The sequence below is a fragment of the Canis lupus genome, chromosome 13 (assembly GCF_011100685.1).
Source record: "Canis lupus familiaris isolate Mischka breed German Shepherd chromosome 13, alternate assembly UU_Cfam_GSD_1.0, whole genome shotgun sequence".
In the NCBI taxonomy this organism is placed as follows: Eukaryota; Metazoa; Chordata; class Mammalia; order Carnivora; family Canidae; genus Canis; species Canis lupus.
In genome coordinates, this window is record NC_049234.1 from 39,469,074 (window position 1) to 39,493,738 (window position 24,665).

At 49.4% G+C, this 24,665-nt stretch overlaps 1 protein-coding gene across 14 annotated transcripts in view; it reads left to right on the top strand.

The window, feature by feature from the left end:
- Nucleotides 1-24,665, top strand: part of LIMCH1 (LIM and calponin homology domains 1) — a 298,252-nt gene that overhangs the window by 184,672 nt on the left and 88,915 nt on the right. For 13 of the 14 annotated variants that reach the window (XM_038555938.1, XM_038555940.1, XM_038555951.1 and 10 more), the window contains 3 exons: nt 17,660-17,766; nt 22,504-22,534; nt 24,543-24,653. In XM_038555938.1, coding sequence (XP_038411866.1) covers nt 17,660-17,766; nt 22,504-22,534; nt 24,543-24,653 — 249 coding nt within the window. Of the gene's footprint in view, nt 1-17,137; nt 17,171-17,659; nt 17,767-22,503; nt 22,535-24,542; nt 24,654-24,665 lie in introns of those variants that run through there. The other variant, XM_038555950.1, reaches the window with a different exon arrangement.

A 24,665-nucleotide genomic window follows, 5' to 3' on the forward strand; every position in this document is an offset into this window, starting at 1 on the left:
AAGCAATGAATCGGTCAGACTGCAGAAGGCGAAAGAGAAACAGTCCTGGCCGACTGAGCTGGCTGGAACCGGAGACGGCTCATGGCTCAGAGGGTCAACAGCATCTACAACCAATTTAAAAAATCTTTTTAAAAAAAAGACCTATGTGTCATCTTTTTCTGGGTTTAACTGTAATATGTAATCATAACATCCACATTTATGTCTAAACATAAAAATAAAAAAAATATATGGAAGGGCAAATAAAGTCATGCATATAGTGCAGTCAGGTGGTTAGCATCCTGGATTACGGTCTTCTCGTTGCTTCTCTTATGTGCGCGTGTTTACAAAGGACGTGGTTGAGGTTCTGCTGCGCATCAGCTTTCTAGCTCTCATTTTCCCTTGTCCTAGATGAGGAGGATTTTTTTGTGTTGTTTCCTTCGTAAACATCATTTCGATGTCATATATCATTTTACCCCATGTGGACATTCAATAAATTATTATTATTTTTTAAAGATTCTATTTATTTATTCATGAGAGACACAGAGAGAGAGAGAGAGAGAGAGAGGCAGAGACACAGGCAGAGGGAGAAGCAGGCTCCACGCAGGGAGGCCGATGCGGGACTCGATCCCGGGACCCCGGGGTCACGCCCTGGGCTGAAGGCGGCGCCAAACCGCTGAGCCACCCGGGGATTCCCTGTCGTTGAGTATTTATGTTGTTTTCAGTTTTTCATTTTAAATGATATTGCAAAAAATAAAAAATAAATAAACGATATTGCAGTCGACACTTTTACAAATATCTTTGTGAATCGCTTCACGTTCGTCTTTAGAGCATAATCTCAAGAGGGAAATTGCCACAGCCAAGGAATGTAAAGTCCTAAAGCTTTGGCACTTCTTTCTTTCTTTTTCTTTTTTTCTCCCTTTCTTTCCAAGTTTCTATTTAAATCCCACTTGGTTAACACACGGCGTGATACCAGTTTCGGGTGTAGAATTTAGTGACTCACCACTTTCCTTCGACGCCCAGTGCTCCTCACAGCAATGGGCACGTGTTTCCAAATCACCCCCTGAAGGGCAGGACAGCCGATTTACACTCTTGCTCGCTCAGCAGCGGCACGTCCCACCCCCCATAGCTTCCCCTGTGCGGACCTTGGCATTTGTGCTCGTCGTGGCCAGTCTGACACTAAAACTGTTTTACGCCGCGGTCTTAATTTGCATTGAATTTGGTTCGATAGGTTAAAATTTCCCCCTTATACTTATTGGCTGTTCATACATCCGATGAATAAAAGCTAGCAGAAGAAAAATAAACAGATTCCTAGTGGGACAGGTGCCTTAGAAGAAGTTCTGGGAGGATGAGATTGCGTGTGTCTGCTTATTCACGTATTTATTTTTGACTGTCCAAACATTCAGAGGAAAAGCTTTGACAAATGTCAAATCTAAAGTGGTCGCGTCCGTCCGCGGGCCAGCTGCTGCGCTATCTCCGACGGTGCTTCTCAGCGTCAGGGCCGCTCGCCCTGTCCGGTTGCCCGTCTTCAGAAGCTGGCCCTGCAAATCTGTCACCACTTCTGATGCATACGACGGCGGCGTTGACACGGGAAGAAGATGCCGTAAAAGTTCACTGTAGCTTGTGGGGTGATTGGACTAGCAGCGCCACGTCGGACCCTTAGACGTGGGGGGGGGGGGGTCACGTGCACTAGGATGCTTTGACCTTAATCTGCTTTCCGAATGGTGCTGAGTCAGATGTCTCGCCGGGATCGCTGTCCATCTGGCGCACAGACGGGCGTCGGTAATCCCGCAGTTATCCGCATCGTGTGTACGTGTCCAGACATCAAACAAATCAAACTCCTTTGATGTCCTTCTCCGTCAGCCCCGAGTTGCAGACCCGCTCTGCAGGACGCGCACTGGAGCAGCAAACCCGCCCTGGGAGCCCTCCTTGGCACCCCCGCTTCTGCGTACCCACGCGGTGTTTCCAGGGCATTGAAGCACTTCAGTGCTTTGGGGACCCCGGGCCTGGGACGGCTGCCTCTGGGCTGCGTGTAACACACGTGCTGTGCTGTGTCCATGCCTCCACCCTGGGTGGTCCCGGCACCCGGCCCACACGGCCTCCACGTGGAGGCTTCCCTGCTCCCGCCGGGGCTGCGGGGAGCTGCTGCCAAAGGGCAGCGTCTCGACGGCTGCCTGGGACTTTCAGGAGGGCGCCGCACTCAGCGGGCACCCAGGCTTCGCTCCTCCTCTCACTGGTAACGTTGGGAGGCTAGGACCAAGCACCAGAGGCCCGGCCCTACACAGGGAAGACACAAATCTCATGCTTTGCCTCATCACATCATACGAGGTGTCCTGTAGAACAACGGTGAGGTGACCTCACATCCTGCCAACCTGGCAAAGATTACATTCAGCCGATAAAAATAGGCAGGTGGATGTCCCCGGTCGTCCAGCACTGCTGCCCTTCCCCTGAATCACGTACTGACCCCCAGAGAACGCCTCACCTCTCGGCGACGGGACAGAGACTTCACAGGACCCCCCGGTCCCAAGATCGAGTCCCGCATCGGGCTCCCCGCAGGGAGCCTGCTTCTCCCTCTGCCTATGTCTCTGCCTCTCTCTCTGTGTCTCTCATGAATAAATAAATAAAATCTTTTTTAAAAGACACTATATGTTAATTATGCTGGCATTTATTTTTTGTTGTTTATATGCTGGCATTTAAAATTCAAACAAATAAAATAAAAATAAAACCACAAACAAACGGATAAATAATCCCAAAGCTGGCCCTTTGAAAAGACCCATAAAATAGATAAACCCCTTGCAAGCCCAATTCAGGATAAAGCAGGGAAGCAAGAGAATGCAAAACAAAGATTTGAGAAAAAGAAAAGAAATGGCCAAGCAACAGATAAAAGAAAAATTAAAATCATTTTGAGACTTGTATAAACAAACCTGGGGCAAAGGGGTCGAAAACCGGCAGAAAAGGACGATTTCTTAGCAAAATGTAAATGATTGAAATTGTCCCCAGGAACAACCAAAACCCTGAAGATACTGAAATTACCATCGAAGGGACTGGAAAGGTAGAGTCAGCGCTGACGGCGGCTCACGGGCCGGCTGGTCGCAGAGCTCGCCTTTCAGGAACAGATAACAGTCATATTATTTGAACTATTCCGGGTGAACGAAGAAAAACGAGGACAAATACCGGCCCTGGTGCTAACCCTGGGCACACACGTGGGCGTGGGGCCGTGGTGGGAGCTGAGGGCCCGGTGGGAACGCGAGCGAGGCCCCGTGGGCTCCACTTCCTCCCCCGGAAGGTCGGGCCGACGCCGAGGTCCCCCTGGCGGGGCCGTCGCAAGCTCCCGGCGTCTGAAGGCACACGAGTGTGGCACAGAGCATGGGCGCCAGAAGCGGGTGACGGGGGTGCCGGGCCGTGGAGTGCCGGACTCTTGGTGTCGCTCGGGCCACCATCTCACGCTTGTGGGCTCCCCGCAGGCAGGTGCCGCGGAGTCTGCTTGAGCGTCTCGCTCCCCCTCCCTCTGTGCCACCCCCTCTTGCACACGCGCTCGCTCCCTTTCTCAAAATAAATAAATAATCTTAAAAAAAAAAAAAAGAGGCAGAGGGTCGGGAGGATAAGGATGGAGTGAGGACGAGGTCGACGATGCCCTCAGCATCAGCGCCTTTACCGTTATATCTGAGAGACTCAGGGAAAGCCTGGGGGCTCTAGGGCCCCGCCGCGTGCCCCTAGTGTTGTCGTGGACACACAGTGTGACCTTGGGAAGCTACGGGAGTGACCCTTCTTTTTTTTTTTTATTCTTCTGGTAAAACATACGCAACTTAAACTTGACCGTCGTAACCGTCTTAGGTGGCGGCTCTGTGGCACCAAGTAGCTGCCACCGTTGTGCCCCTGTCACCGCCGTTCGTCCCCCGCGCTGGGTCAGAACCCGACTGGCCTCCGTGCTGGGAGACCCTGGCTCCTCCCACGGGTACGGCTGCGTCGCTAGAATCAGGTCCCGGGGAACCGCCCTCGGGGTCCCGGCCCTCAGCAGCCGCCCTGGGGGCCTCCCACCTTCCCACCCTCGCCCTCCCCGGTCGGTGGGCCCTGCTGGTTCCTCTCCTCCGGTATCTTGTTTTGTGAACACGAACAGCATGTGCAACGTGTTAACTCCCGTCTGAGGCCAAGAATGTGCTAGGTGCTGTTTGTGAGCGATAACTTGCCCAATTAGATTTATTGTATAAATTAGGCCAAACGCTGACTTGGAAAGAGGAAGCCAGTATCCATGGAAAATTTATTATTTTTGAACATACCTTTTTTTTTAATGTTTCTTGAAGATGAAATGTGGTTTCCACTTGTGCATGATTACAAAGCCGAGAATCTAGAGTCATTTGAAGGTAATCTTTCCGCCCGCACCTTTTTTGAATTACATAGGAACAAAAAAAAAATTGGAACAGTTAAGGGGGGCCCCCTGACTTGGGTTAAGAACCTGATAAACTTGAAAGAATACAAAGAATGGCAGTGATGTTTTCACCAGATTTCTCTCTCTTTTATTTTGCTTCGGATTCCTACTCCGCATACCTCTCCTTCCTTCTCACATGTGTCTGAGTATCAGCAGAACGTTTGCAGCAAGCTTTTTCCCAGCCAAAAATGTTAAATACTGCAATTACTCTGGGCCGTGGTGTACGGTGACGAGTGCAAAGGTAGGATTCTGGTGTTTTACTTTGTGGAATTTCCTTTCTGGCTGGCTTTTCTGGCCTTCTCAGTAGAGAGGTGGTGACCCCTAAATACGATAGGGGTAATGGTGTTTGGGTCCATCAATGTGGCTCCTGCTTTCCGTACTCCTTTGCCTGTTTTTTTTTTTTTTTTCTAATGTCCTCCACATGTCTGACCCGGCCCCTGAGCACTTTGTTCCTGGGGGTCACTCTTTTTTTTTTTAATTTATTTTTTATTGGTGTTCAATTTGCCAACATATAGAATAACACCCAATGCTCATCCCATCAAGTGCCCCCCTCAGTGCCCATCACCCAGTCACCCCCACCCCCCGCCCTCCTCCCCTTCCACCGACCCTAGTTCGTTTCCCAGACTTAGGAGTCTCTCATGTTCTGTCTCCCTTTCTGATATTTCCCGCTCATTTTTTCTCCTTTCCCCTTTATTCCCTTTCACTATTTTTTATATTCTCCTGGGGTCACTCGGCCTAGTAAATCGTTGGCTTCGCTTGCAGCCCCGTGAAGGCAGCTGTGCAATGTATCCTCCTTGTGGGGCTTGAGGGGGGCAGAGATAACCGGGTCCTGGCTGCTGGACTTCTGCTAGCCCGGTGTGCCACGGGCCTCGGCATTACCCGCACAGGAACTGGTGAGGGCACCTAGCAAAGGTTGACCGTTGTAGACGAGGGGCCACAGCCCAAGTGTGACGACTGTTGCCCTGTCCTCTGTGTTGAGTGTGAAAGTGTGAACCGTGTGTCTGCGTCCATGGGGCAATCAACATTTCTTTATGTCTCGTGAGATAGCAAGCGGTGGACATGGTGGCAGGAAGGGTCCTGACGTCCAGTAAGCTTGGGAAATGCCAAGTGCAAAGTGAAGACTTGGAAATAAACAGGGTAGAGAGAATTTCTCAGAACAGTCTGTCCTAAGCCTTATGAACTCCAAGGGTGGGGCAAGCACTTGGCAGCGTTTTATCTGACCTGGGACTCTGCCTGTGTCTCTGCCTCTCTCTCTCTCTCTCTCTCTCTGTCTCTCATGAATAAATAAATAAACATCTTTAAAGAAAAAAAATTTCCTTCCTTTTAAAAGCTAAATAATACCCATTGTATATATGTATCACATTTTGTTTATCTAGTCATTGGTTGATGGGCAGGTGGTTTGGCTTCCTTTCACCTTTTGGCTCCTGTGAATATGAACATTGATGTACAAGTACCTGTTTGAGTCCCTGCTTCCAACCCTTTTGGGTACATACCTAGTAGTGGAATTGCTGGATCATATTGGAACTCTTTGTTTGACTTTTTAAGGAACCGCCAAACTATCTTCCACAGAGGCTATGCCATTTTATGTTCCCCCCAGCAATGCGCGAGGATTCCAATTTCTCCACGTCCTTGCCAACTCTTGTTATTTTCCTTGTATTTTTAAAAGGATTTTATTTATTTATTCATGAGAGACACAGTGAGAAGCAGAGACACAGGTAGAGGGAGAAGCAGGCTCCATGCAGGGAGCCCTATGTGGGACTCGATCCCAGGACCCTGGGGTCACGTCCTGGCCGGAGGCAGATGCTCCACCACTGAGCCCCCCAGGTGCCCCTTCCTTGTATTTTTTTATTTTTATTTTTTAAAGATTTATTTATTTATTTATTAGAGAGAGAGAGAGAGACGGAGACAGAGGCAGAGGGAGAAGCAGGCTTCATGCAGGGAGCCCGACCTGGGACTTGATTCAGGGTCTCCAGGATCATGCCCTGGGCTGAAGGCGGCGCTCAACCACCAGCCACCCAGGCGTCGCTACCAGTTCGCTTTTTTTTTTTCCCCAGTATGTATGTATGTATGTATGTATGTATGTATGTATGTATTTATTTATGAGAGACAGAGAGAGAGACAGAGAGAGACACAGGCAGGGGGAGAAGCAGGCTCCATGCATGGAGCCTGATCCCTTGTATTTTTTCTTTTTTTTAAGATTTATTTATTTATTTATTCATCATAGAGAGAGAGAGAGAGAGGCAGAGACACAGGAGGAATGAGAAGCAGGCTCCATGCCAGGAGCCCGATGCGGGACTCGATCCTAGGGACTCCAGGATTGCGCCCTGGGCCAAAGGCAGGCGCCAAACCACTGAGCCACCCAGGGATGCCCCCTTGTATTTTTTTAAATAGCCATTCTGCTGGGTATCAAATGGCATCTCATTGGATTCTGATTTGCATTTTGTTGTCATTTATTTAATTTCTAACCCAGTTAGGACTGATAGGTGACTTGACTACCATTAACTAACAATTCACATAGTATGCAGGCTGGAGAAGCATCCAGAATGGTATTTACCTTGTTCAGTGAGATGTGCCTATTGATCGCATACTTAAATGTGTTTAGATTGCCAAATTGTTGTAAAAGTTTCTAAAAACTTATTTTTGGTTCTGCATTTGCCTCACCATGGGTGAGAAGTCCAAACAGGCAACAATCCGTGGACCCCAGTTTGACTATCACTGCCCTGAGAAATGCTGAAGTCATATATTACATGTCAAATATATGAGTATTGTTTAATGAGGTATGATAGCTTCAGCAGCTTTATTTAGTATTCTAACATAATGCAAAGCTACTTTTCATTAAATCCCCAAGTACAATGAGTGAATTATGCTGGAAAACAATCTGGCAATGTGACGGTAACACTTACACTGTGTTTTAGGGTTAGTCTGAGTAGTTTGGGGAATAGTTTGGTCATTTTTTGGAGAGAGAGAGAGGTGCTTTGGAATCTAGACAGCTTTTCTGATAGGCTGGAATCCCAGTTCTCCTGAGATAGTGCTATGGCACCGACCCTCCAGTAGGCTCGAATGTCAAGTCCAGGAGAGGAGAAGCTGCTGCTCTGTGGACGGTCATGAGTCTGGAATCCAGAGAGAGATAAAAAAATCAAGGTGCCGGAGCCTTTGGGATCGGGAGCTCTATTTTCCTAAATGTCCCAAAGGAAGAGGAGCTAGTCTCCCATCACCGTGAACCAGGAATCGTGCTCGAAAGCTCTTCCAACAGAGTTAGTTCAGTCGTCGTGCTTGTTTCGCTCGGGGGTTGACGGTCTTTGGCAACTAAGCCTGTGAAGTTTGGGAAGATGAGGCAACATTACAACTTAGTCTGTAGGCTCTTTGAAAAGAACATCTAAAGGAAAACTAAATGTGATCAGTCATATATAGAAACACTAAAAAAAATGGTAGTAGCAGCTCTGTAGACTACTCTGTGAGAACTTTGAGAGAAAAATCCGTACCTGAGCCACTCTTGTGAAAATGGCCAGTGTGGCTAGCTTTGGCTGCCAGGGTCCCCTTTCTAGGGAATCATCCTCCCTCTTTTGGAAACTCTTGTGCCCCCCTACCTGGACCCTGACCATCGATTAAAACAATCCCTGGTCTCCTTTACGCCATCCCATTGCGCGCTGTAGGAGGGAACCTCACCCTAGGCAGGCCACTAAGGATCTTTTCCTTCTCCTGGGATTTTTTTTTTTTTTGAACTGCAAGTGAAGAAGAAAATTAGTTCTCTTGAGGGGTGACAGCCTTCATACATGAAGCTCGGGAACTAGGAATCCACGTGGATGAAAACTGTCTGCGAGGAAAGCAAATAAGCCAGCTTGCAGAATGAGCAGACAAGAGATGAAGCAGCTCCAGCTTCAAACATGCAAGGCCCTGGTTTCCAGTCGTTTCCAAGGATCAGCTGCCTCCCCAGTCCCCTGTGGCTGGGAGGTACTGGGCTCTGGAATTCAGTATATGTCTATTTGCATCCAGGGTTCTCTGACTTGAGATTAGGGTCCCGGCTCTCACCAGGACCCCTTCCTGCCCAAAGCACCTAGCACATTACACCATCTTTCATGCAATAAGAATTCAGTTCATACAATTGAATTGCATACCATTTCATGCAATAAATATCTTTTATTTATTTATTTATTTATTTATTTATTTATTTATTTATTTATTTGAGACACAGGGAGAGAGAGAGAGAAGCAGAGACCCAGGCAGAGGGAGAAGCAGGCTCCATGCAGGGAGCCCGACGTGGGACTCAATCCTGGGACTCCAGGGTCACTCCCTGGGCCAAAGGCGGTGCTAAACCCGCTGAGCCCCCTGGGCTGCCCAATAAATACCTTTGAACACATTTTAAAAAATAAACTAAAATTAGGATGGCCACAACCACTGGCTGTTGGCTGTTCACTCTAACACAGACTTACATTTTGCCCCCGTTGCTGAAAAAACGTTAACTGACTGCTTGCAAATGCCTTACAGTATCCAACTTTCTATTCCTTTTTTGAAAAGCTTTTATATACACAACCTGGGATTAGTGGGGTGAAGGGATTGAACTCTTGGGGGCTAATGATGTCTATCTGTGGATGGAGAAGATGGAGGCATGGTAGAGAGATATTAGAAAGCAGAAGGGGCGTGTAAAAACCTCAGCAAGGGGCAGCCCAGGTGGCTCAGTGGTTTAGCGCCACCTTCAACCCAGGGTGTGACCCCAGGGTCCCGGGATCAAGTTCCACATCGGGCTCCCTGCGTGGAGCCTGCTTCTCCCTCTGCCTGTGTCTCTGCCTCTCTTTCTGTGTCTCTCATGAATAAATTAATAAAATCTTAAAAAATAAAATCTCAGCAAGGAATGAGATCGCGGCTGACCAGTGACACCCAGAAGGCTTACCACGCGGATCCAAGGGGCCCAGGGAGGTAGGCGCTTATAAATTTATCGCAGCTCCAGACACAGTAACGGCACCATTATTTCCAGTAGCACCAGGAGAAGATTGTTAGGGATTTAGTGTGATCAGCAAATAATATTCTTCCCTTCCCCTCCTTGCTGAGGTATAAACGCAGGAGGCAGATGGAGACCAAAATATCAACTTTACTTCCCATGAAATAAATAGGAGAGTGGGGGTTTAGAGCGGCAGCCAGGAGAGTTTGCTAATCCTCACTCCTGAATTAAACAAATTGATGCACCCGCTCCTGGCACAGCTGGACAACCACGGGCCTCCCCCGCAGAGAGAGGCCTCCCACCATGTGGCAGAGGCAGACAGGACACGTGTCTTACAAACAGGCTGACTTCCACGGAGGGAGGTCCAACCCGGCTGAGCTGAGCATGCCCCGTTCCTCCGTCTGTGCAACCAAGCGGAGGAGAGTGAGGGGCCGGAAGTGTCGTCCCTCAGCGTAGAGACACGAGGGGTGGGCGTACCCGATGCCCCTTCAAGTAGAGGCCACATGTGGTTGGGCCGGTTGGCCGCCAGGCTCGCATCCAAGGCTCGCAGGTTCCACCTGCACCATCTCCTTTCCTGCTCTTCGCTCCCTAAGAGAAAGACAGAAAGTGGGGACGTTGAAGATACAGCAAGTGGGGCAGCGGAATAGTCTCGCTGGTCTGGACTGGGCCACGAGGGACACCAGGCACCAAGGGGGTGAGAGAGATGGACTGAGAGAGCAGGGCAGCATCTGGAGATGGAAGAGGGGGCGTTAGGGGAGAGAAGGAGCCAGAAGCCTGGAGGAAGGGGGGCTAGACCAGGGCAGGGTGTTGGAGTCTCAAATCCAACTGGCTGGTATAGGTGATGACTAGGATCCTAGGATCCTAAAATGACTAGGATGACTAGGATCCTAAAATGCAGCATGTGAGTAAACGCTGTTGGAATCGAAGGCTTCCGAGAACCGTCAAATAAGCTGCCCATGGGGAACGTGACGTCGCCCAGAACGGCGACTGTGTTGAGGAGCGAGCCTGACACCAGGGTCCCCATGATTGTGACAGAGGTAGTGAGTGGGACAGAATACCGTGTGGTGAAGGGCTGATGGCCCGAACCTCAGACGAGACGAGCACGAGCCCAACACGGTGGCCTGGGGCGGCCAGGCTGGGTCCCACGTTTCTCCAGACCCGCGGCTTGCCTAGAGGGGACAAGCGCCAATGTCTCTGGACCCCCCGCGCCTTATCCCATAATCTCTTCTCCGCTAAACTTCCCAAAGGTGCCTCCGTGCATCTCCCCCATTGTTTGGGTTCTACGCCGACTCTGAACGTTCCTGCAGTCTGACTTTCACCCTAGCGTTGCGCCGAAGGTCTCCCCAAAGTCAGGATTGTCCTTTGGGTCAGAAAGTCCATTCATTGATGACTTCACGGTTTTCACTCTGATGGAAGCAAGTGCCGTCGGTGGGAAGCATGCATCGTGTCTGCCGTTGCTTACTGAACCCCCATGGGGGCCCTGTGATATTAGGGGCATCCCCATTTTTATAGCCGTTCGCCCCTTCCACGCGTGTTTGTTGGGTGTGTACCTGCTACGAGCCAGACGCCGTTTCAGGTAACACGTAGGTAAGAAAATGCGCGTGCGGAGGCCCTGGCTGGGCTGGTCCCAGGCCAGTGAGGGGCTGTGTCCGGCTGCAGGGAGAGGAAGGGCGGGAGGGACGAGGCCGGATGGGCAGGGCAGCCGCTCGAGGGCTTTGGAGGCCACCGTGAGCATTTGTGCTTTCAGAAAGGGAGACTGAGGCAGGAACCAGGTAAGCAACCTGGCCCTGGTACTTGGCCGATTGGGGGCAGTGCCGGGATCTGGATGTAAGGCTGCAACGTCTGGCACGGGGCCCGTGGGGCTCCCTGAGCAGTGCTCCCCCCGGGCCCCCTGGTGTTCCAGCTTCCCCTCTGCTCGCCTGGGCTCCCCCGCAGTCCTAACGGGCCCCCTGTCCTCGAACGGCCCCCCGGTACCGGCATTCCGGGTGGCCCTGCGTCAGGCTCTCCCGCTCCCTCTCAACTCCTGGCCGGGTGCCTGGGTGGCCGGGTGGCTGGGTGGGCGCGCCCTGGTGGTCCCCAGACCCGCGTGGCCGTCGGGCTTCACCTCGGGACTCCAGACCCGAATGCAAGCTCCCCAAGGGCTGTGCCTCTTTCACTGGACAGTGATCCAGACTTCATTTACCATTTCTGACTCTCAGGTCTCCCCTCGTCTGTCCCTTGGTGAGCCCCCTGCCTCCCCTTCTCTTCCCTGGAGTCCACTCAGCCACCAAGCAGCAGGTCCTCACCACGGCCTCCCCTCAGTTCTTCCTGCTTCCATGTGAGCTCGGCTCCCCCCCGCCCCCCGAGTTGCTGGGATCCTCCCGGAGCGGGCCTGCCCTCACCCGGTGGCTGACCCCACTGCCACCCACTGCCACCCACTGCCACCGGACGGACGCAGCCTCTGTGTTTTCTTTATAAAGATGCTATTTATTTATTCCTGAGAGACCAAGAGAGAGAGAGAGAGGCAGAGACCCAGGCAGAGGGAGAAGCAGGCTCCACGCAGGGAGCCCGACGTGGGACTCGATCCTGGGACCCCGGGGTCACGGCCTGGGCCAGAGGCAGACGCTCACCCCTGAGCCCCCGGCGCCCCCACATTCTGGACTTGGTGGGCGTCTCCGCCTCCGGGAGCCGCCGTGCAAAGATGGTTTTTGTGAGAGGCTGAGGAATGAAGTGTGGGGCCCTGTGTGGGGCCTGGGGTGCCCCCGGGGGTGAAGCTGAGGCCCCCGGTCGGCGTCCATGGTCCACGGCGGTGACGACGCAACAACAGCAACTACCTTTTAAATTCTTCTTTCTTTTTCTTATTTTCACCACGTCCCCCGTCACTGGCAAGGGCTGCGCACGCCCCCCGCCTGTGTTCCGCAGTTGGACCGACGGTCCCTCCTTCCACCTTCCACGGGCTTTTCTTGTCCGGAGTGTACAGGAAGGTGACGACGACTTCCGCGTGCTGAGTGCCCAGCTCTTCTGTGATTCAGGTGTCCCGTAAGGGGGAACCGCATCCTCCGGCCTCCAGATTCGGAACCTGAGGCTCAGAAAGGCGAGGCCGTGAGGCCGAGGCCCCAGAGCCAACAGACGGACGAGGCTGGAGTTCTCACCGGAGACCCTCCGACTCCGAGGCTGTTTCGCCGTGTCCCTGGAGATACCCGTTGGCAGGCTTCACCCCCAGCACAGAGCCCACTGCAGGGCCTGATCTCGTGACCCCGAGTCACCCAGACGCCCTTCATTTCCACTGTTGGATTAGAGGGCCAACCTCGGTTTGGGGATTTCTTGAACAAATCCAGCTGTTTAACGTGTCGTGGATGCGAACCCAGAAGAGAAGCTACTTTTCGTTCTCATGAGTCCCCAGAACCCGGTACTTCATTCACATTAGATCTTTAGCACGTGCCTCCTGTATCCCGGGGATCGTGCCATGCTCCACAGGTAGAGACCACCCCGGGCTTTCCCTCGTCCTGCCGTTGAAACAAGACAAGAGGGTGAGCAAAGTACAAGGAGCTTTTTCAGAGAAGAGGCCCTGGGGAGGGTGGAAAGCTCAGGCCTCCACCCCAGGGTTGCAGGGAGTGTTTTCACGCACGGCGCAGGCCCAGAAATTGATGAAATGAGAGACCACCAGCCCAAGAGCAATGGACACGTGGATGCACGTTGGCCGAGCAGAGTGGACTTTTTGAGGGACTGGATGTCGAGCATCTGTGTTGAATTGAGACTCACGTCGCAGCACTTCCCAGCTCGCCACAAACGGTGGCCCTTCCATCAGCGCCACCTGAGCGTCTTCTTTGGTGGCCTTGCAGGAGTCGCCTCTGACTCAACCGCTACTTCCTCCTTGAGTTTTACGGGACTGGTCCTGCCAGCCAAGTCTTGTAGTTGGATGCGCTTCTACAAAGATTCTTTTATTTTTATTTTTTTTAATTTTTGCTTTTAAAGATTCATTTATTTATTCATGAGAGACACAGGGAGAGACAGAAGCAGACGGAGAAGCAGGCTGCACGCAGGGAGCCTGATGTGGGATTTGATCCCGGGTCCCCAGGGTCACGCCCTGGGCCGAAGGCGGCACTAAACCACAGAGCCACCCGGGGATCCCCCAAAGATTCTTTAAAAGACTGTATTTATTTATTTATTTATTTATTTATTTATTTATTTATTTATTTATTTATTTTAGAGAGAAGCAGAGGTGGGGGGAGAGGTTGGCTGAGCACGGAGCCCCACGCGGGGCTCGATCCCAGGACACCGAGGTCACGACCTGAGCCAAAACCAAGGGTCAGAAGCTGAAGGGACTGAGCCGCTCCGGCGCCTCATGCGTCTACAAATTTCAAGACGTTTCCTTCAAACTTTTTTAGGAAAACTTCTGAAGGTCAGAGAAGTTGAAAGAAGGCCGAGGTGAATACCTGCGTATCCCTCCATGGAGTAGGGCCGAGGGCTGCACAGCCTGTGTCCTAATCCAGCCCCGGGCCTGGTTTTGTGAAAAAAATGTCAGAATACGCAGGCTCGCGTTCATTTCTGAATCGTCTGGCTCGGAGGACAGAATCAAGTAATTTTGGCAGAGATGGTTAGAGGCCCACGAAGGCCCAGGCTTTTCCAGAGAAACCTTCCCAATCCCTAATTCTTAGACTCACTGGTTGTTAATATTTTGCCATATTTGCTTTATCCCTTTCTCTGCGACAGGCAAACATTCTCTTTCTCTCCGATAGGCGCACACCCATGTTTTTTTTTTCTGACCCTTTGAAATTACGTCGCAGACATTATGATAAATCGTCCCTGAACTGTTTCTATATTTGCTTAAAAATAAAAGCACTCTGGAGATTCCCCCAAGAGATTAAAAATAAAAATAGCATATGACCCAATAATTCCACTACTGGGTATTTACCAAAAGAAAATAAAAGCATCAATTCAAAAAGAAAAAAATAAAAATAAAAATAAATAAAAACACTTTCCTCAGCAGCCGCAATAACCTCATCATCCTCCCCTTAAGAAAATCAATATTCATTCAATAACGTCATCCAACACACAGTCCATATTTAAATTAGGTGTTTATAGCCCTTTTTTTCCTTTTTGGATCTAGGATCCCAGCAAGGTCGTAAGTTCCACTTGGTCATCACGTCTCCTTCATGTCCAGTTCTTGTTTTTTAATGACACTGAATTTTTGGAAGAGTCCCTTAAAACCTTTTTCTGAAGCCTCACCAAGTTTTAATGGGTGTGTAATGCTGCGATAGTAAGAGCTGATGTAATGCTCAGGGCCACCCATCAGTGACTTCTGCTTCCCTCCTGTGGGCCCGAGACACTGCTGTACCGCTCGGCGTCAGCAACGAAGGCATGGAGACGTGAGTTTTGCTTGGAATCGTATGTGTGGAAAAAGCTCAGCGTGAAGAGCAAGGCAGATGGGAATTTGTAGGATGCGTTTTACGTAATTAAAGGCCTAGTCCTTTTTACCCACTCTGGTGCCCCTGTTAGCTCTTGGCCATGGAGCCCTTTCTTCTGGCTTTTCTCCTGCCCGGGCCTGGCTCCCCTCCAGCATCATCAGGCTGCAGCGAGGAGCTGGAGGGAGACCCGGAGTCATTAAGTCTCCCGGCCCCAATCGTTCAGCCCGGCTGGCAGCACAGCACTGTTGGGTTTGCCGTCTGTGTGATGAAGGTGGCGTGGTACTCAGGGCCATGGCTGGGGATGCCTACGGGAGGCGTGCCTCCTTGCCTTTCTTAAGAAACGGAGTTGCCACAGTCATGTGCTTCTTAGGGGCCTCTGTGCTGCTCACCGTTGGTCCTTGTACTGCGATCCCGAAGGGCTCCTACAGAGCCCCAATACTGCGATCCCGAAGGACTCCTACAGAGCCCCAGGACCCATCCTTTCTTTTCCCCCCGGGGAGAAGCCCTCAGGGCTCAGAGACCAAGCAAGAAGATGGTTGCATGCCGTAGAAAAGACTCACATGAACATCTAGTTGAAGTCTGGAGGTGGGGGGTGTGGGGGATGGAGAAACCTCGAAGAGAAATTGGATGAATTTTTAAAAATATTTTATTTATCTATTCACGAGAGACACACACAGAGAGGCAGAGACCCAGGCAGAGGGAGAAGCAGGCTCCCTGCAGGGAGCCCAATGCAGGACTCGATCCCGGGACCCTGGGGTCACGACACTGGGCTGAAGGCGGCGCTAAACCCCTGAGCCATCCGGGTGCCCCGAAATTGGATAATTTTAAAACATGCCAAGTGACGGAAGGAGGGATGGATGGGGGGTGGCTAACTTCAGACTGTGACTGGCTCGTTGTCACTCATGAAGGACACAGTCTCATGCAAATGCAAGGACACAGGCCAAACAAGGGAAAGATTTTCTGGGAGGGGTCGCCCTCCATGCCGGGGGGTGGTGAGATTGTGGTATCTCCTCCTTGGTTTCCCCACCTCCTGTCTTACTCCCCTGAAGTCCTTCACACCCCGCATGTTCCCCGCACCTGTCTCCCGGCCATCTCCCTTTGCAGCCAATCTGGGTACCGTTTCTCAGATTACAGCCTACCTTCCAGGGCCGCCACAACCCCCTGTGACCTCCGGAGCATCATCTTACTTTGGCGCCACCTCAGATTTGATGCCTGAGCTTGTCTTGTATGCCATGTGTTTGCACGTCCACCCCTTGCTGCGCGGCCTCGGGCCAGGTGCTTGGTGGTTCTGTGCTGCAGGCTGCTCATCCGTAAATGGGGATGATGGTAATACCTGCTGTTGGCACCTACGGGGTCCCTAGTAAGGTAAGCCGGGAATACCTACTAGGGCAGCGCAGGGGCTACGTGAGTTAGCACATAGGAAGCTCCTGGGGGGAGTACTGGGCCTAGAAGGGCCGTGCACAGCCAGTCATTCGTTGCTGTTGCTCTTTTGGTTTTGTGCCCAGGTAGATTAACTTTTGGTCGCTGCATTAAAAATTACTATACACTTAGAGTCTTAGGTCAGCACCCACTTCTTTTCTTAGTTTCCATAGATTAGAAGTGTGGACGTGGGGTGACCTCAGCTCGGGGTCCCACGGGGCTGAAGCCAAGGTGTGTGCAGGAGCTGAGTCCCACCTGAGCTTCCAGGCCTCGCCCCAGCTTCTGTGGTCATTGACGGGGTTCAGCTCCTTGCAGCCATTGAACCCTGGGCCACCAAGAACTCTGCTCACTTTCCTTTAGATCCTCCAGGGGTTACGTGAGGCCCAGTCAGATAATCTTCCTTGGGATTAATGCAGAGCCAGCTGGTTAGGAAGAGAACCACAGGGGGACGTCCAGCACACTCACGGGCCTTGCCCTCCCGGGGAGGCGACTGTGCAGGGTGTGCCCAGGGAGCAGCGCTCCCGGGAGTCACCTTGGCCTCTTGCCTACAGACTGGGTAACTGGGAAATCCTCCACCGCGTGCCTGCTTTCTTGAACTGCGTCTGCGTGAGTATATGATTCGGTGACCACCGCCCCCATCGTTTCAGATTTTTGTAGCGACTTTCTTAGGGCATTCGGATGGATTCACGGCGCTCTGGCCCCTGGAACCAAGCCTACTATTCCTCTCCTGTAGTTCTCTCTAACTGGTGGGACCTGGTAGCCCGTCAGAAGTCTTCTAGGAAGAGGACAATGAGGAACCTGTAACCGAGGAGCCGGCTGCTGATACCCTGGGATTGCAAACGGGTGGCCCCTGGTTGCAGTCTTTTCCAGAGTCTTCTGCATATTCTTGATTCCTGGCGATGAAGGGCCAAACCTTTGATTGTCTACTGTGCCTGATATGTACCTGCTAGAGGAAAGTTTCCCTTCAAAAAAGGCCTTGTGCGTCATTTTCAAAAGCTTTCCTTGCTCCTCTTCCTTCCCTTCACAGTTAAGTCTATATTTTTTCCCCACTTAGCGCAATTTATGGTCCACAAAGCGGTATTATCAGTCAAAACCTGCTGATAAAGAATGCATGTTAGAAGATCAATTTAACAGAAAAGCCTGTTGCTGACATTTGGGTGGTAAAACTAACTTTTAAAAGACTCTATCCAGTTTGAACAAACTCTAGCAATAAGACATGGGCAAAACCTTGAAGTTCTAAGGGTTACTTGGCTTCTAGGAAGATGGTTGGTTCTGCTTTTCAATGATATTTTACTTGCTGTTTTATATAAATGTGTTAAGGTAAAGGGGAAAAAATGCATCTGGCATACTCTAATAAAGTAAGATTTTATTATCCAACGAGCCATAATTTAGATCCGACTCTTGCAGTCTTAACAACTGGCGTTCCTCTGGTAATCTGGACTATTAAAGAGGAGGGGCTTGTCCATAAAGGTAATACAAGGTAGTATAGACCGGGATTTCTTTTTTTCCTTTCAGGACAATATCATCTTATTCTTGAGAGGTTGTAAAGAGCTTGGCCTGAGGGAATCTCAACTTTTTGACCCTAGTGACCTACAGGATACATCCAACAGAGTGACCGTCAAGTAAGTAACACAAGATTTACGTGTAAGGAAAACTTAACTTATGGTTTGATTCGCAGCTTTGTGGTGATGTTGTAAGTAAGGTCTAAGAGGCCGCATACTGGACGTGTCTCATGAAATAAAAATGGGAAGGTAAAAATTAAGCTTTCAAAACAAGACACATTGGCCTTGCGACTACGTAGCTTTCATTCTGGTCAAATGTGATTTCTTTGAAATGCAAAAATCACGCAGAGAAAGTTAGAATGCCAAAGAGGAGAAAAACGTTAAGTGAGACTTACTGGAGGGAGAGGCAAGAGTGAAATATGTTCAGAACCCCCTGTGTTAGACTGAAAGCCTTCATTGGCTCCAGTTGGGCATTTGAATAGGCTCTCGGGAGGATACAAACTTGGTAAACAGATCCGGACTCTGATTATTATGCAAAGAGGGCAAGAGATTATGGAGAAATCGCTTCCTCATTTACATGGGTAACTGTTTTCTCATGTGTCAGTGATCAGGTTCTTTGAAGATGGATTATTGGCCGTTTGACTGTAGTTGACTGTGTCTACTCACTGAGCCAGGTTTGTGGCCAAAGAATTTTTGGGAAAGAATGGCACAGTAAGGGAAAAGGCAGTGTGTTTCTCGGGAAAGAAATAGCTGGTGGGAAAAAAAAATAGCTGGTGAGCAGGGTGATGAGAAGAAAGCAGCTCATGGGGCGGCAGCGATGACCTTCCTGTAGTTTAGAAGTTCTTCCCATCCCTACGGAGTTCACACAGAACACTTGCCATTGCAGTCAGACAATATTTGGCATGATATTGCCAGATATTTGAGGTTCTGTGGGCTGGCTACGCTTCTTTTGATTACTTTTGGGTCATTTTTATCACGGATGTGCAGAAAAAGGGAGAGAAGCCAAAATTCAGAGCTGGTAATTTCATACTCTTTGCCAATAATAATTATCAGGAAGAAAAATGGGAGCTACTGAATGAAATCAAGTTAGTTTATATTGGATTTTATGATTCATGATGGGAAATAAGGGAGAGCCAGCCGTGATTGATCATATAAAATCACACTTCTCCATTGTCCACACGCCTCTCTTTAATATTTCTCATGGAAAAATTTTACTTGAGGGCAAAAATAGAATACACATTATGGTATTTGGATATGGAAAACCACCGTTTTCCTCATTTAAAGATATCTCTGTATGTGAGAGAGAAGAAGAGAGGGCACAAGCAGGAGGAAGGGCAGAGGGAGAAGGAGAAGCAGCCTCCCCGCTAAGCAGGGAGCCTGACACAGGGCTTGTCCCAAGACCCTGAGATCATGGCCCGAGCCGAAGTCAGATACATAACTGGCTGAGCCACCCAGGCGCCCCTGCCTCATTTTAGACATCACGTGTTCCGTGCACTACTGCACCTAAATCTGGCCTCTATAAATTGTTCACTTTAGGAAATGCTTTCTGACTCCTCTGACATTTATAGTTTCACCTGAGTGGCAAGCGACCAGAAACAACTCCATGACATCATAACGGTTGGCGCCACACACGTCGCTTGGATAGTGCAGGAAGGTTTGTTTGGACGGTGTTGGCAGCTGCACTGTTTGCTTTTTGGAGCTGCCCCAAACCCATATGTCCCTGAACCAGGAGAATTCTGAGACGGTTTTGGTTTCAGAAATTCAGAGTTTATATCGCCATTGTTGTTTCTCCACAAAAGACTGGGCGTGAGGAAGTCGAGGGCTGGCCCTGATCTGCTACTCCCGGGTCTGGAAGGGTCTTGCCTTCAGCAAGGCTCTGTGTCTCCGCTGTGAGACCGGGCTGGACAGGAGGTCCTCACGGAACGACACTAGCTAGGGCTTGCTCAGATCTGCAACAATGGCCCAATCAACGCCGAAAGAAAAAGGCAAGAGGACAACTTAAGGAGGAAGAGTCACTTAGCCCAGTGGCACACACGCGGTCACGTCCCAGTTGCTGTGCCATCTGCACCTTCTTCCCCTCCCCCATTCCCATCGTTGTTCATCTTTCCAGCTGCTTCTGGTCTCCACCTCTTCTTCCTCCCTGTGCTCCCCTTCCTTTCTTTATCTCATCTTTCCATCTCTCTCCCCTTTTGCAATGTCTTCCTCTCATTCTCTTCCCTTTTCTGTTCTTCCTTTACTTGCACATTATTATTTTCTCTAAGCGGTGCTTTCCCGTCACCATCTCCTCCGACTGTAGCATCTTTCATTCACTCAGTGGCTAACGGCCGAGCAGCTGCTATGTGTCCGATACTTTGCAGTCATCAGGCAACTGGAATGAACAAGAAAAAGCCAACACTTCCTGGGTCCGTGTGATTTACACGCAGTGTCAGGAAATTAGAAATAAATGGGTAAAATCAGAGCGATCGCGGCAGGAGTGACAAGTGCTGAGAAGGAGGGAGATGACATGAGAGACACTTGCCGTGGCGCGTCGCACGGCCTTACGGTGTGGCCCGCCAGTGACAGCCGAGTAGGACTGGAGGAGGGAGCGAGCGGTGGGCGCCGTTGGGCACAGCCCGCAGGAGGCCGCGGAGCAGACGAGCAGGAGGCAGCGCGAGGGGCCTGGGGCTTCAGGGCAGGGGCCCATCCCGAGAGGTGGCACGAGGAGCCCGCAGAACCATGGTGGCGCGACGTGAAGCCGGAGCACCAGGGGGAAGAACTTGAATTTCGCCATCCGAGCATCTGGAAGGACGCGCAGAATTCCACGTCAGAGTCACACCGTGAGCTCCTTCGCTGCGGAGAGTCACTTCCAATTGGGGTGGCAGGTGGAGCGTGGGACGAGCTCTGCTCCCCACTATTTCAGAAATGAGGCGCGTTTCACCTGGCGCAGCCCGGGGCAGCTGTCCCGCGTGGATTTTCTAGCCACGCAGGTTGAAGCAGGACCGGCGTTCCCCCACTTTGTCCTCCAAGGCCTGAGCAGAGGTCGGCCAGACACAGAACGGGAGCTGGCGTCACAGCCCACGAGCGCGCAGCAGGGCCTCAGGGTTCGGCCCGCGGAACAGACTGGGGCGTCCCTGACGCTGGTTTTGAAAGAATGCTCTTCAGTTTGGCTTGTGTTGTAGGTAGTTTTTCTTACCTCATGGTTGTTTTTTTGTTTTGTTTTGTTTTTTGTTTTTTTTTGAGAAGTTACTTTAGTAGACGGAAGAAAGAAAAAGAAAGGCGGGGGGGCGGGGTGGAGGCTGCAAATGGCTAGTGCGTGTGTGACCGTGTGAGCTGGCACCTTGACGGACGCGGGCCTCCTGCAGGGCCTGCAGCGCCTGCTAGTCCAGGGAACTGAAGCAACTGCATGAAAATGAGGAAAGGCTTCGGTTTGCTCCTGAATGCACCTCTTGAAAAATCTGGAAGCATTTTCGCATAATCGGTTGATAGGTAGAAGCCATCCAACAAATATTTTGTGAGCTCCTGCTGTGTGCCAAACATGAGGTTTTTTATTTTTTATTTATTTTTATTTTTATTTTTTATGAGTTTTTTTTAGAACCAGGTTTCAGTCTTTAGTCAATGAAGTTTTATTGTCAATGCAGAAAACATTTTATGTTCCCTGTTCTTAGTGTTCATTAAAATTTCAAATCTTGCATAGGTTTTTTTTTTTGTGTTTCCATCTGGGATTTTTTGTAAGTCAAAAATCTTGGGAAACCTCTAAGCGGATAATATATATATATATATATTTTTTTTTTTTAATTAAAAGTGAGAAACTTGAAAGCTTTCTGTTAATCAAATCCAAATTAGACCAAGGTGTCCTTCAGTCCAAGTCCCTGCTGCTGGGTTCATCTGCTTAGTATATACTTACTAGTTGTTTTCTCTTCCTCGAAATCCCAATTGACTTAAAATCATACACCTGTTCATTCGTACATCCTTTGGGTGGAATATGCAGCAACGAAGTAACCGGTGTCTCAATACGCAACACAATTCCTGAGTGGTTTATAATTTATAGAATTATAATCCCTGCCCCCTGCTCCCCACCCCAGCTGAGGTTACTAAGGGAAAAGGACATGCTTGTTTTGGTTTTCCTAGCATTTATTCATTGACATGTTAAGGAAACTTCAAATTAGCTTTGTAGAAACTTTTATATTTCGCTGTATGAATACTACAAAAGTACCATCAACTAGCTTTTTTTTGTTTGTTTTTGGTTTATGGCTTAAGAGTGAACATTCATATATTTACTTCTAAGGATGCACATGAGTGCGTTTGAACGTAGCACACGTATCTTCCTGCCCATGGCTAATTCCCAACGCTGATTTACATCTTTTTTTTTTTTTTTTTTGCTAATTTACATCTTTAGCGGACAAGAACAACCACCTGGGTGGCTTTGCCTCTTCTGCATGTATTTTCAGGTCTGTTTAACAAAGGGAGGTTGTAGACCTTTGTTAAAACTACCAGTCGTACGAAGGTTTGGGAAGCCTAGCAGGGTTTCGGTTCGACAGTGGCCCGTGGTCAAGGCATAGATTTCACTTTAACAGTCGAGCTTCGAGGACACAAGCATCAAGCATCCCAGTTTTAGATGGAATCCTTCATTTTCCAGCTGTTACAACGCATTCGTCTTTTCATGGTGCACTTTGCAACTCGGATATCATCCCGTCCTTCCGCACTTGGTTTCCTAAATGACTTTCCTCCAGTACCTGAAACCGCTAAGCACGGGCGTTAGAAAAAATAACGTATTCTACTGATTTCATCCTATTTGCTGGCTTCAGGTACATCTTAGAGGTGTTTAAGGGAAGCAACTGCCGTTCTGACCAGATTTTTCTTTTTCTTTTTCTTAATCAGGAGCCTCGATTACAGTAGGAAACTGAAAAATGTAAGTGTTTTCAGTTCACTTTCAAAACGTTTTTCCTTCTAACTTTGATGATGGCTCGGGTGTAAAATGTGCTTCTAGGTTGGGTGACTCTCATACGCCTGCTAGACGGCGTCCTTAGCAAACAAGTTTAAGTGTCCCTGACACAGTAGCCAATCGCTGTGACGGAAACACAAATTATCGATGGGGGGGAGTCTGTGTAATCACTAAGGGCTCGCCCTAGAAGTCAATGAACGAAAGCTTGCACCGTTTGTAATTCCATTTCTTAAGCACAGGATGACCTGTCTCAGCCCCACTATCCATTCCTTTCTGCCAGTAGGCACAGATGGGAGATGATGAAATGAGGCAGTTGGGACATATTTTTAGGGAAAAGATCCACATGATATAAATCGTGCCTGTCATGGGCCTGCCCTTTTTCTATGTTTCTTATTAATCTTTTGCATTTTTATTGGTATTCCCCCAAATCAACTTTTTGGAGCTGGATCTCGTCTTCAAAGAGCAAGTATGTGAGCGCTCGTTTAAGTTTCAATTGAGAAATGTAAAATATGACCTTCTGTATATAAAATCCAAAACCGGCTGCAACCAAGCCCTCCTTTTTTTAATTTCCAGGATGCTATTACGTTCGCTCGGCATTTTCATTCCCATCTTCCTTTTTTGTCCTCTATAAAACTAGGGATAGATGCCATTTTTCATCATGCATTTTTTAAACAAATCAGAAAACCCGTAATCTAAAACACAACACAGTCCTATCTTTCTCCTATTACACCTTCCAAAATAGCCTCGTACCCTTAGCCCACGTTACTTATTTTACGGTCCTAGTTAACATCCTGACTTGGAACTGTCTGCTCTCTGGGAATTTATTTGTAAGCAATCAGTGTTAAAAAAAAAAAAAAAAAAAAAAAAAAAAAAAGACTTTCTGGAAGTTTCGAAGGGGTCCTGAAGTGCAGATTTCCCACAGAGGTAGAAAACCAAATCCCATCGTAGCGTTGATACGCATTAACCGTATTTTGGGCCTGTTGCCATCTGGAGCCGTGTTCACAGATCTTGCCTGGCCTAGCAAGGGGAGGGAGGTGGAGGAAGTACTTCCCCGCCTGATAGAAGCAGTAAGACCAAATGTGAAAATAAATTAATAGCTTTTCCGTGAGCTTCAGATTCAAATAATTCCCGGGGGCAGGGCAAGCTCATCTTCGGCCTTCTGGGCTTTATGGAAAAACCAAGGTCAAGAACCTTTGCTTTTGTGGACAGTTTCTATGGAAAGACAGAAAGGATGAGCTTAGGGCCGTAGCTTCAGGCTGCCGAGTATGCACGGGCATGTATGAGTATCCAAGGTCATTCAATTGGCAGTGATTTTTGTCCAGGCTAAAAATGTCCCATCTCGGATTAATGGGACTCTAACTCTACCCCCACACCAGGCACCCGAAGAGCATACGCTTCATCACATTGCGTTCTTGTGATTAGTTAGATGTGTGGTGTTGCTCTTGTGCTGGGAAACACCGATTAACCCCTATCTTTGCTGAGAGTTGGCCACGGGCCTTAGCAGGGCCTTGTGCCCACAGGTAGGACTCGCCAGGCTGTAAAAGCACCTGTCCCTCGAAACGAATTGACCTGTGTCATGCTCACCGGGGTAAAAACCCCAGAGTCTCCAACCACTTGACGACTTTCACTTTCTGATTTTGAGACCTTTATGACATAAAAATGATTTGGGGACATTTACTTTTCCTTCTGGCTGCCTCAGAGACCATTCTCCCCCAACCAACCGTTTCCTAAGGCTGGAGCTCTGTTTTAACTATTTTAACTACCGAATCATGTTTGTGTTGACTGATAGAGCATTGGGTTCCTATTAACATGATTTTCCATTTAATGGATCCCTCATGGGCGGTGGCGCTGTAAATCAGCGTTGCACATTCCCTCCTTCCTGCTTTCCCATTGGCGGAGCATCATTGGTTCCTTGGTTTGAAAGTGATTCTTGAGGGAAAACTCCCCCACTCTTGTGCCCGGTTTTGTTTCGCAGGTATTAGTTACCATTTACTGGCTGGGAAAAGCAGCAAATAGCTCTGCGTCCTACAGCGGAACGACACTGAACCTGAAGGAGTTCGAAGGCTTGCTGGCTCAGATGAGAAAGGTAACTGGACTT